General features: G+C 42.8%; 2 protein-coding genes across 4 annotated transcripts in view; one reads left to right on the plus strand and one right to left on the minus strand.

The window, feature by feature from the left end:
• The window catches only part of LOC143460831 (inositol 1,4,5-trisphosphate-gated calcium channel ITPR1-like), a 29,090-nt gene extending 18,834 nt beyond the window's left edge, over positions 1-10,256 (plus strand). For 2 of the 3 annotated variants that reach the window (XM_076958471.1, XM_076958472.1), the window contains 25 exons: positions 447-625; positions 875-983; positions 1,330-1,362; positions 2,104-2,151; positions 2,649-2,758; positions 2,872-3,043; positions 3,170-3,287; positions 3,350-3,423; positions 3,491-3,617; positions 3,789-3,901; positions 4,053-4,253; positions 4,498-4,608; positions 4,766-4,891; positions 4,967-5,215; positions 5,767-5,959; positions 6,113-6,238; positions 6,392-6,555; positions 6,856-7,020; positions 7,107-7,225; positions 7,300-7,445; positions 7,687-7,889; positions 7,965-8,133; positions 8,672-8,832; positions 9,007-9,153; positions 9,345-10,256. In XM_076958471.1, coding sequence (XP_076814586.1) covers positions 447-625; positions 875-983; positions 1,330-1,362; positions 2,104-2,151; positions 2,649-2,758; positions 2,872-3,043; positions 3,170-3,287; positions 3,350-3,423; positions 3,491-3,617; positions 3,789-3,901; positions 4,053-4,253; positions 4,498-4,608; positions 4,766-4,891; positions 4,967-5,215; positions 5,767-5,959; positions 6,113-6,238; positions 6,392-6,555; positions 6,856-7,020; positions 7,107-7,225; positions 7,300-7,445; positions 7,687-7,889; positions 7,965-8,133; positions 8,672-8,832; positions 9,007-9,153; positions 9,345-9,434 — 3,453 coding nt within the window. In that variant the 3' untranslated portion in view covers positions 9,435-10,256. Of the gene's footprint in view, positions 1-446; positions 626-874; positions 984-1,329; positions 1,363-2,103; positions 2,152-2,648; positions 2,759-2,850; positions 3,044-3,169; positions 3,288-3,349; positions 3,424-3,490; positions 3,618-3,788; positions 3,902-4,052; positions 4,254-4,497; positions 4,609-4,765; positions 4,892-4,966; positions 5,216-5,766; positions 5,960-6,112; positions 6,239-6,391; positions 6,556-6,855; positions 7,021-7,106; positions 7,226-7,299; positions 7,446-7,686; positions 7,890-7,964; positions 8,134-8,671; positions 8,833-9,006; positions 9,154-9,344 lie in introns of all 3 variants that reach the window. The other variant, XM_076958470.1, reaches the window with a different exon arrangement.
• On the minus strand, positions 10,218-11,841 carry LOC143460832 (uncharacterized). Its single transcript, XM_076958473.1, has one exon. It carries the CDS (start codon positions 11,550-11,552, stop codon positions 10,362-10,364), a length of 1,191 nt encoding a protein of 396 aa, XP_076814588.1. The 5' UTR covers positions 11,553-11,841; the 3' UTR covers positions 10,218-10,361.

Below are 11,841 nucleotides of genomic sequence, written 5' to 3' on the forward strand. Positions count from 1 at the left end.
GTTAATTGTCATAGTCTTTAAGCGTCTGTTTTAGTTGCTGGTTGTTGTTATGCTTTTATGTTGAATGTGTATGATGATGTCTTTTCTAAAACATTGACTGCAAATTCTTCTGGGGTGCGAGTATGCTTGCACGAACTTTTGACATGGATTTAGAAGGAATGTTGAAGTGCGCCTTGTGTTAGATTGAGTGCTTGTGCTGAGTTGGAGTGGAATTGTTTTGCAAACTAGGACGGTTTTTTATGGATTTATCTCTTGAAATGAGTGTTATTTCATAAATCTATTTATCTTTCAAACTTTCGTGACTTTCTGGTGAATAATTTTCCCTGTAATTTAAGATGTGTGTTTGCTCTCAAACTTAAAGTAAAGTATTTTGGAGGAAATAAAGTGCTAGAGAATTTTAATTCCTTCAATTTATACCTGACCTCAACCCGGTCTTTTTCATCCAGAGTTACCGTGACATCATAGAAGGCTTGCAAGACATTGTCGCTGTTTTAGAGACTCACTTGCGCCCTCTGGTGCAAGCGGAATTGTCAGTTTTGGTCGATATTCTTCACCGACCGGAACTCCTCTTCCCAGTGGACACGGATGCTCGGAAGCAGTGTGAAGATGGAGGATTCATTTCAAAGTTTGACGAGTTTTTTGCATCCGTCTTGTTTTTTCCTGTTTTACCTGTAAAGTTTATGCAACTATTTCACTTTTAAGGATCTGAAGTTTAAATGAATTTTTAGGTTAAAGAAAAGAGCGCTCATCTGTATTTAACAAGTTTATGATGTATATAAATTAATTGTCAGTGAAAGTTTACAAGAACATTTGCAAAGCTAAGTAGAAAAATGACGACAAGTAACTGATGTTGAAAAACTACAATGTCACGCAGGTTGATTAAACACACAGAGAAGCTGCTCGAGGACAGGGAGGAGAAACTCTGTATCAAAGTCCTTCAGACGTTGAGGGAAATGATGACCGTGCACATCAGCTTCAACAAGGTATCCTTCGTTCACTGCAGTTTGTTGGTGATGGCTATGCAATGAATGATAAGTGGCCTATTGACAGTGCTTAATGCCCTTCAACTAATCTTATGGCTAATACTATGAATTTAACTACGGTGAGGTTATACTAGCTTCTAAGTACAATTTTAAACTATAATTCATACGATTGTAAGGTTGCTGTTTTGCTGTTTTGAGAAATCATTTGCACCGATAATTTCTCACTCAAGTTAAAAACTTTTTCGTTTTGTAAATTTGTTGTCAGGTACTGTCATGGTACGTTGAAGCAACCTAAGCATTGTGTGTTAAGTTAATCTTTCATTGAGCTGCTGCTTTATATTTGTAGAGCAATGTTTACAATGAAAGCATCTGGGAAGAGGTTAAATCATATAACTGTCTCGAACATATTTTAGTTTCGTTGTCTTGCCTGAAATGCATGAAATATGTCGCCGCATCATTTTGCAACATTTTTAACTCAGAAAACCTCATTTTTCGTTTTTCTTTCTGACAAATAACTCAGTTGAAGTCAACAAACTGTTGGTGAAAACAAAGCCTTTAACCACAAGTCACAACAGATAAATGACAATTATTTTAGACAAGTTTTTACAAGATCAAGGTGTCACTGCCGAGTCTGTGCATGGTCATAAGAAAGTCATGGAAGTCGCTAAGGTTCAAGTTATTCGATAAAATTGTGCACACACAGCTGACAGATCTATTGAACAACTTCTTTTTGTGCCATAATGGCTTCCTTCATACTGCCATAGCACTATTGCATGATTAACATGTAGGCTAGCAGAAATAGAAGGCTTCATTGTTGTGTCATAGACGCATGCTATGGCATTTCACTATATCACAGTCAACATAACAAGTTGCATGTTTCAAGAATAAAATTTCAACATTTCTGAACCCGAATTAGCACGAATATTTCATGTTGCATTAAATAAAAGACGGCTCATTATGTGGCTTTCTTTCTGTTGTATAAATTGCATGCAGTATTACATATTACTGTGTGTTTGCGCGTAGTATATAAAAGTTATTCTTCCTGATACTTATAGTGTTTGCCGTAATTTATTCAACAATTGTCTTGTTTTTAATTTGGGAAAATTTTGCTGTAATTTAGGAGCAAGACAATCAAGTCCGGGGGACAACCACGGAGGATAACAGAAGGGTAAGAACTTTGAGGTCTGACTTTTTAATTGAAATGTCTTTGAAATCCATCCAAATATTCTCATAAAGTTATCGCGTGTTTTATCCATGCTTATATTTTCATTGAATGTGTGTGTGTGTGTGCACTTTGTGTTATTTTCTACTCATTTACGTAGTTATGTTTGTGGCATGCACATTTCTAAATTCTTCATTCGTAAAATACTATTTCTCATTAATCATTGTGATGTAACAGACATCATTGTAAGCAACTGATGTAACAATGCTGCGTTGGTGTCATCCATCCCGTGACTTTAGTTTTACGCTTCAGTTCATGACGTATCTTGTGTGATCTTATGTTATGCCGTGACACCTTATTCCGGGTTTTAACCTTTTCCATTAACGCTGAAGTAGACTTTGAAAAACTGACAGAACAAAGTTTTGTTAGTTTTTCTTTGTTTTTCCCATCCGCAACATCCAGTCACGATTTGTGTCCATTTTAACTTCATTCCTCTGCTCCAGGGTGAAGCCCTTCGTCAGATTCTTCTCTCAAGGTACTACGGCTCCAACTATCACCATTTAAAGGACCTCGCACAGCGCGACAATTCATCGGCAAAGTCCAGCAGCACCAGGTGGTTTTCTCCGATAACTCTCACTTTTCATAGCTGGGCTAAAAATACGAACGATAACGGATTCGACAAAGTATGCCAGCATATGCTCATAGAAATCTTAAACTATCGAGCAGCATATTTCGTCGAACGGAGCTCACGTTAGTGGAGGTTCAGTGCCACCTCAACAAAGAGGGCGCCACAGATCTGGTGGCAAACCTGATCATCGGAAACTACAGCGAAAAGATCTTCCACGAAAGTGTCCTTCTCGGAATTGCGCTCCTTGAAGGCGGAAACCATGGCAACCAGGTCCACATCCCACTGCACTGTCATTTTATTTCAATCGATTTTCTTCGTTCTAAAACAACCCACTTGCCCTTGTGCTTGTATTTTAATTGGTCGGCTCATCACCAACTTGTTTGCTGTCGTCACTAGATGGCGTTCTACAGCCAGCTCATGAACGGAAAAGGTTCCGAGACGTTCTTCAGAGTCTTCCACGAGAAGATGGAGGCTGCCCAGGCCGACCTTAAAAGTTCCTCGTCTGTCAACGCAGGTATTTTGCGACATTCTTTTCTATGATTCGCGACGACATCATTCTAAGTGAGGTATTTGCAGGTGATCTTTTGAGTCGGGCGTCTGACCCCTCATCCAGTTATGACAGCTCGGAAGGCAGCAGCTCATTCAAACAAGTACGTTAACTCAAACAATAATTATTCACTGTCAATATGATGTTGATGCTTGTCTCGCATCTTACAGATGACGCCGCAACTTGTTGATGAACTCGTGGACGCCGCGACCCAAACGAAAAAGGCAATCGAGAATGTACAGCGCCCTCATGCGGTGAATAAAGCAGCAAACGAGCCACAGAACCTCAACATCGGAGGTCGGTGCAGAGTTCTGCCGAGTTAAACCATAAGAAGTTTGATAGAAGAACAAAAATATATCGCACGACAGAGTAATTCTAATTTTAACTTAAATTCAATCGGCTCCACCATGAGTGAGCTAGATATCCATGCTCTTGAGTTGTTCTCAAGAATGAAGTATGCTTAAGCAGGTGATTCGGATCGTCGCGATGAAGAGAAGGTTGTGAGTCCGGTGGTGAGCATCATGAAACCGATCCTCAGGTTCCTCCAGCTCCTGTGCGAAAATCACAATTCTCTCCTCCAGGTACCATCCTGCTTCTAGTGAAGAGTGTCAAGTTGTTGATGTTTGCTGCCTTTGTCGAAATATTGAATGTATCAAACTTCCATTCCCGAGGTTTTATCACAAAATATTCCTACTTTGTATTTTCTGTCTCATTATCTTGTGACCGCTTCAGAACTTCCTGAGGCATCAGCCGAATAAATATTCGTACAACCTTGTATGCGATGGGCTCAAGTTCCTTGACTGCATCTGTGGGAGCACCACGGGCGGACTTGGCCTGCTGGGTCTCTATATCAATGAGAACAACGTGGAACTGATCAACCAGACACTCGAGAGCTTGACGGAGTATTGCCAGGGACCTTGCCATGAAAATCAGGTTTCGCAATTTTACTTAAATTGTTAAATTTTTTTCGTTTTTGCAAGTATTTGATTCTTCTTTTTATTTCTCATGTTTTTTTAAAAGTTCTTCTGACTTAAATTAATTCAATTTCAGATTTTAATTTGTTAATTTTTGAAATTTTATTTGTCGTTTTAACTTAATCCATGGTTCATTTTATGCGTTATTGCACTCGCTATTCCCTTTGCTGCATTGAGATCGTTGTTTCATCAAATTTACGCAGAATGCAATCGCCTGGCACGAGTCGAACGGCATAGACATCATAATAGCGCTGATACTGAATGACATCAACCCACTCGGCAAACAGCGAATGGACCTGGTCATGCAGCTTAAGGTGAGGGTCAATGAGGGTTGCAGTGGTTCAGATTAACCTAAACAACGAAATAAATGTTTAATCTCGTCAAACTAAACGGGGTTTGTTTGTGAAATCACCACCCCTTAGTCTTGTTGCCATTCACTTGATAATATATTTTATTACGTAACAATTGCAGAACAATGCGAGTAAGTTGCTGCTTGCAATCATGGAGAGTCGTCATGATTCGGAGAACGCAGAGAGAATTCTTCGGAACATCAATCACAAGCAGCTAGTGGGAGTCATAGAGCAAGCTTACACCAAGGTGCTTCGATTGTGGATTCAATTCACTTTCATACTTTATGCAACAATGCACTTGATTATGATGTAATAATACCAGGGTCAACGAATGGCGGAAGAGGAGGCCATGGAAGACGGGGAACTCCCTGCGGGGGCTGATTTGGAAGGGGATTCCCAGATGGACGTGACCGGGGACGGTTCACCCAGGGCAGTGGGTCATAACATCTACATCCTCGCCCACCAGCTTGCCAAGCACAACAGAGCCCTGGCCCAAGCTCTCCGTCCTGACAGGTCACCAACTGGCACTGAAGCGCTGCAGTATTACAGGAAACACACCGCCCAGATCGAGGTCGGTTCTACTTCTGCGCGAGCATAGAAGATGTCTATTGTTAAGTGTCCTTTCGTTTAAAGTTGTTACAATGTTGACGGCAGTGCTACAGTCTTCCTGCATTCACATTATTAGTTTTTAATAAGCTATGCTTTTGGTTGTGGTATACTTGGTTTAAAATGGAATTTTCTGAAAATAAGAATTTTGACGTCACCTGTTGCGAATGTTGTAACAATTTCAGATCAACGTTGTCTAAACAGGGAAAACAGACGCCAAAAATAACTCACTCCACCATAAAGGGTCATTTTTAGACAAAAGTTTAAGTGTGAAACTCGGTGTTGTAGAAAGGTCATAACCAAAGCGTGGTACAAATCTCTTGATAATAGATGAAATAGTTTGTAGATTTCAAACAAATCATTGCATAAACTCCAGCACGCCACCACTTCTGTCCGTGTTGTGACCTTATTATCGCCTGATGCTGTGATAAGACACATGAGCTATGCCTGCGTAACCCGCTCTCAAGGGTACAATCGCTAACCTGGTTACAACTCAACTTGCATGATCCACCACAGATTGTAAGAGCGGATCGCACGATGGAGCAGATCGTCTTCCCGGTCCCTCACGTCTGCGGCTTCCTCACCAACGAGACAAAGGAGCGCGTCTACCTCAGCACTGACCGGGATGACCAGGGGAGCAAGGTGGGCGGCTTCTTCGAGCAGGTCCAGGGAATGTACAGAGAGATGGTCTGGCAGAAGAGATTAAGAGGTTGGTTTGTTAATACTTTGGTGATTGGTTTACTAACTTATCGCTACTTGGTTAACATTGATGGTAAAAGTGGAAAGTAATTTAGCATATTTTTTTCTGGAGTGCAGGCCACTGAAGCTTCTTCTATAAATAAATAAGTTGATTAAATTTCAGAGTTCAAAACTTTATACTGGTTCAGTCGCCACATCTCGCTGTGGAGCACGATTTCAACTCACTTTATTATCATCATAAACATGCTGGTGGCGCTCTTCTATCCGTTCAAGGACTTGGAGTTCAAAAGCAAGTCCCTCATATTAACGCTGCACATAATACGTTTATATTTAAATGGTTATGTGCAACTTCTTGTTTAAGTTGTTTCATCGTAAGCAATTCGTGTGCTACACACTGTACGTCTACAATAAGCAGCGGTTAATGAGATTTCTATGTGAGCAGCTTGGAACGATAAAGCTCAGTTGCTGCTGTGGCCAGTCATGCTTGTCTCTCTCGCCACCATAACCAACCCCATAGCTGTGAGGAGTCTTGCTCTCTGCGTCATGGTCAAGACCATATTCTGGATCGGAGTGCAGAACGCTCTCCTCATATTAGGCGCACTCAATGTGAGTTGGACTTATTTTGAGTGTTCGGTTGTCATTTTGAGTGAAAACAAGGAAATACTGAGTTAGATCAGTTTGAAAGCCGATGTCTGTGCGGATATTGATGCTAGACGTCGTTAAGTTAACTTGACTGAGAATTTGTCAACTGCTCATGCAGTTTATCATCCCTCGTATAACAAGTACACATTATCAAGTCTATGACGTATGTACATTATGACGTATGAATGTAAGCCTATGGCAGGTTATTGCAGCGTATTGTGGAAATAACATGAGACGCTGATAACAAGTCTGTTGCTTCTTAAGCTACTCAATCGTCTCATCTACCTGGTCAGTTACATCGGTAACAAGGGCATGAGGGACAAGGGAGTCATCCAGATGATCACTGAGACGCAATTCCTCATCCACGTGTTGAACATCATCTTCTGTTTCCTGAGCCTCTTCTTCAATGAGCTGTGCTACAGCATCCTGGTAAGCAACTGGAACGCATTTATGCCTCATATTCTGGCTTTGATTCGTCATAATCGACATTATTAACCTGATTATTTGTGAAACAGTTCTTTGATCTCATCTACGGGGAGGAGACGTTGCTGAACGTGATAAGGAGCGTCACCAGGAACGTCAGATCGCTCCTTCTCACCGCCATGCTCGCCCTCATACTCGTGTATCTGTTCAGGTGGGATTGTTTGCTCATAGAAGGACATTGTCTGCGATAATCGACCTCTGTTACCACATTATTCATATTTCCAGCATCGTCGGCTACTTGTGTCTGAGACACGACTTCAACGTCACCGTCACGCCTCGATGCTACATGATCAATCACGAGATTCGTGACAGTGTCGGCTCTCATATGAATATTTGTGACGACGAAAGCTGCAACCACACAGGCCAGTCAGGTTGTCTAATAATGCTTCATTGTGACAATCTTTAATTGCATTGTGATGACTTTACATGTCATACTTCCTTTTATCGTCATTTGCATTCCGCCTGCTCTCGGTCATCTCTCTACATTTCAGCTCATTATGACGTAGTTAGTCGTAACAATACCTACTGAGAATGTATCGCTGCCATTTCGCCAGCTTGCTTCATTATCTTCTAATGAACGTATTGTGACGCACGATGTTGATTATGACGCAGCATTCAGCTCTGAGATGTGGCGGCAAAAATCGGATTCAAATTTGAATTTGGGCGGGAACTCGGAGATGGACACGATCCTATGCGAGCAGGCGGTGGAGGAGAATCATTGCGAGTCCCTGCTCATGTGCATCATCACCACGCTCAATGAAGGACTCAGGAACGGAGGAGGCATCGGGGATATCCTCAGAAAGCCCTCACAATCGGTATTATGCGTCATATTGTGTATTGTTACGTCATTATCACATGTGCGAACCAGAGCATCCGATTGGTGGTTTCAGGAGGGTTTCAACTTCATGGGTCGGGTGGTGTACGATCTGCTCTTCTTCTTCATATTGATCATCATCGTCCTCAACCTCATCTTCGGAGTCATCATCGACACATTCGCCGATCTTAGATCCGAGAAGCAGCAGAAGGAAGATGTTCTGAAGAACACTTGCTTCATATGCGGTGCGTATTCTTCATCATTCTTCATCTGCATCTTCAGTTCTAGGCTGATCCAACCTCTGGTTTAATTCTTTATTGTACTTTTCTAAAGCCAAGATTTTTCTTGATTCGTTAATTATATCGGTGGCAGCGCCTTTTACTCAACATTCAAAATACGAAAGAGAGAATGGTTATGCTTGAATGATTTTGAACCTATAGGCCGGTGTCATGCTGAATTTCTTCCTGTCATCGTGACGTAGAGGTTTGACATGACTCAGCGTAATTTTTTCCGCTCGTAAACCTCGGATATTGCGCTCGGGTTCGACGATAAACCGCAGGATCGCAAACTTAACTTAACTTACAAACAAGCAAGACCGACTCGCCGGGAATGGTCGGAAACTTGCGCTGAATCATGCGGCCGTTTTTTGTCACAATGCCCGGGACAACTTGGCGCGACACCGGCAGGTTCGGTGTCGCCTTTTTCAATCGTTCTGAAGAAGAAACCGTCTCTTTTGCTCCACCATTATGGCTTGTTGTTTATAATTTGTTGTCGATGTTGAAGGCCTTGAGCGAAAGTCGTTCGACAATAAGACGGTGTCGTTCGAGTCGCACACGAAGGAGGAGCACAACATGTGGCACTACCTCTACTTCATCGTGCTGGTGGAGGTCAAGGACTCGACCGAGTTCACTGGACCCGAGAGCTACGTGTCCAATCAAGTCAAGGTGGCCTGAGCATCTTCCTTATGTTTGTTGAGATAATGCTCCATTGTTGTTGGTTTGTTTTCATTGTCAGCAGATGCTTAAATCGCTCGTTGAACTTTTCAACGAGGTCCAAGCCTAGACTTGTAAATGTCATCTTTGTCAAACCGCGTAATACAACATTTTTGTAATGTCCAGGATAAATTGCTCGATTGGTTCCCGAGGATGCAGGCGATGTCACTGACTGCTCAAGATGAAGCGGTGGAGCACAACGACATGAGATCTCTCCTTCTCCATCTGGAAGGAACTTCAGATCTTGTCAGATCGCTCTCCAAACAACTACAGGTAGATGGCGCCATCGAGCCGATAGTTTTAAGTGACTCGAGATGAGCGAAATAATCTTAACAACCGTCGTCACAACTTATAACCAGCGCACATAGGTTCATTATGACGTAGGCGCCATTGCCATTAGCTATCTGTGGAAGTTCCTGATTCGATTTTAAGTACGAGTTTCAACAATGCGCTTTGTTGCGTAGGATCTTCAAGACCAGGTCACGGAGCAACGTCGGAAGCAACAACGTCTCAACATCATCAACCCGCACAACCATATCGCCTATAATAGGTAGGCACCTGCGCCACCATGCGGTGCATGTGCTGCGGCTTCTAATGCGCTCATTGGTTTGGTCGCTTAGATTCTGTGCTCACTGTCGCTATGTGGAAGGCCACTGCGGTCTGTCAACTTCTTGAACTTAGTTCACAACTTTTTCGCTGTTTCGATTTAACTTTGGACTTTTGTTGACTCTGTGTTGTAAGAGTCACTTGTCTTCGGCCAGTTTGACTCGCATCGTACACATTTTGCAGTTGTTATATGAAATGTAAGCACAGTAGACGTGAACGTTTACGTTTATATGAAGTTAGATGATTAACGTATATTAGCGCTATTGTTGGAACACTTGCGACTGGTAGGTCAGTGGCTCGAAGGCCTGTAATTGCGTAACTCCTGTGATGATGTTCCAACTCTATCATTATCTTCCGCCCAAGCATTCTCCTGCTTTATTTCGCATTATGACGTCACGTTATGAACGTTTATGAGATTATTCTGAGCGCACTTGTGTTATTGTGACGTCATGTTATAAATATGCCCGGGTGTCATCAATTCCGCTTCCAGATTAGGTTCCTGTGTTTGTCTATTAATGGGGCTTGGTGGATTGTTTTGTCATTTTGAACCCGGGTCGTTTCATTCTTGTTTAGCTTCTACCTTAACCTCCTCTGTGCTTATTATGTCGTCATAATTTATATTTGTGACCGAATACTGTCTCATTATTATACTTCGATGTCAAGCGAAAAACTATTAGCAAAATCATAATTTGCCTATTTCTGATCATGTTGCGAGCTTTAATTCAAGCTGTCGTAATTTTCGTGCAAAATAAATTATGAGATTTCTATTGGTTCCAAGTTAAAATGTCGCGCGAACACAGTGCAATGAAAATGTAAAAAAAATTTAAAGGGTTCTCAAAAGCGGGAAAACACCTGAGCTCAGTCGAAACTTGTTGTCATGACAATGTCCGTGGTAGAGTGGATGTCTTTTCTTCGCTGTCGGTTTCTTTAATCGGCGTCGGATTCACGAACGCCACCTTTCTGGGAGTCCTTGGTGACGTCACTATCCCGGAAATCGACCAAAGCGTGGATTCTTGTTGGGGAAGTTCCCGATTTGGGTTTTGCCTCCCGCTCATTCTCAGACTGGACGCTGCGAACCCGGTTTCGGCCTCTTTCATTTTCGCATTCTTTGTGACGTAATAGCAGGGCGCGAAAAGTCTTCCCTGCCATCCCTTGAACGCTGCCAGGATGCAGGTGATGTTGATGACGATGGAGAGATCGAAAACGAGGGTGGGAACGATGTTGAACTGGTCATCCACCAGGAGGATGAGCAGTGTGCTCGTGATATCGGTCACCACGCACACAACTGTTGTCACCGTGGCCCTTTTTATCAGCCGGAGAAAGGCGCCCGAATTCCCGCGGACTCCAGAATTAACGCTCGATCTATGCTTCATGAGCGGATACACAAAGAGGCACAGCAAGATGACCTGAAAACCGACTGTGCAGCCCGCAATCCACAGCCAGGGGATAAAAGGCTCTACCGTGTAATGGTCGACGTCACAACCTTGATACGTCATAGCGTAGAATCGCGTGAAAGTGAAAAGTAAAGTCCCGACGACCTGAGCGCACAGAATGAGGCCGAAGGAGAGCCAACTGCAAGTCTTAACCGCGCATGACGTCAGATGTTTCATGGCGGGGTCGGCGTAACAGAAGTTCTGACGTGTCCATAGAAATCCGTAAATCCCCAAAACGGCGATGGCCGTCAAGTAAAACTTGGCCTTCAACACCACGTCACAATAGTCGTACGTGTAGTTGCCTGTGTACTGCGCCACAAACTCGTAGTGTTGGCAGATGAAGCGGCCGAAAAGGCAAACGCATGCGCTTATCGATTCAATCTTCATTGCCAGAGCGTACTTTCGGCTTCGTTGTGCGGAGCTGGCCGGATTTGAACGCATGGAAGGCGGCGACCGGTTCCTGCCTCGCCGGCTGCATTCGTAAATTACGAAGGCGACGCTCAGGTAGAACGTGACCAACGTAAAAACGCAATTCGCCGTTTCCAGAACAAAAAATCTCGTTGTGTCAAAAGGAGGCTCCGTTACGTTCTGACCAACTGACGTGGCTTCAGTCAAAACGCCAGAAGCAGCCATGTTAAACTTTTTAAAAACTAATCGAACCTGAAACAATCAACTATACAAGTTGTGCCTAATTCTTGCAAACAGACGTTTTCTTCAGAAATCGATTTTGGGGTTTATACCAGGACTTCTCAAACTTTTTAGTTGTGCGACCTCGTTTTAGAAAAGAAATTCCTATATGCGACCCCTTGAGAGGTATGCTACACGTTAAAGATGTTAAAACAATAAACGTCGAATTACAAATCTCAAGATGTATTTTGTCTCTGGCAAGGTCATACAAGTGCACACAATCTCGCAAAGTAAA

Source organism: Clavelina lepadiformis, chromosome 5, assembly GCF_947623445.1.
Source record: "Clavelina lepadiformis chromosome 5, kaClaLepa1.1, whole genome shotgun sequence".
Lineage (NCBI taxonomy): Eukaryota > Metazoa > Chordata > Ascidiacea > Aplousobranchia > Clavelinidae > Clavelina > Clavelina lepadiformis.

Coding starts and splice junctions, on each gene's coding strand:
- LOC143460832 (XM_076958473.1), bottom strand. CDS start 11,552: ATGGCTGCTTCTGGCGTTTTGACTGAAGCCACGTCAGTTGGTCAGAAC.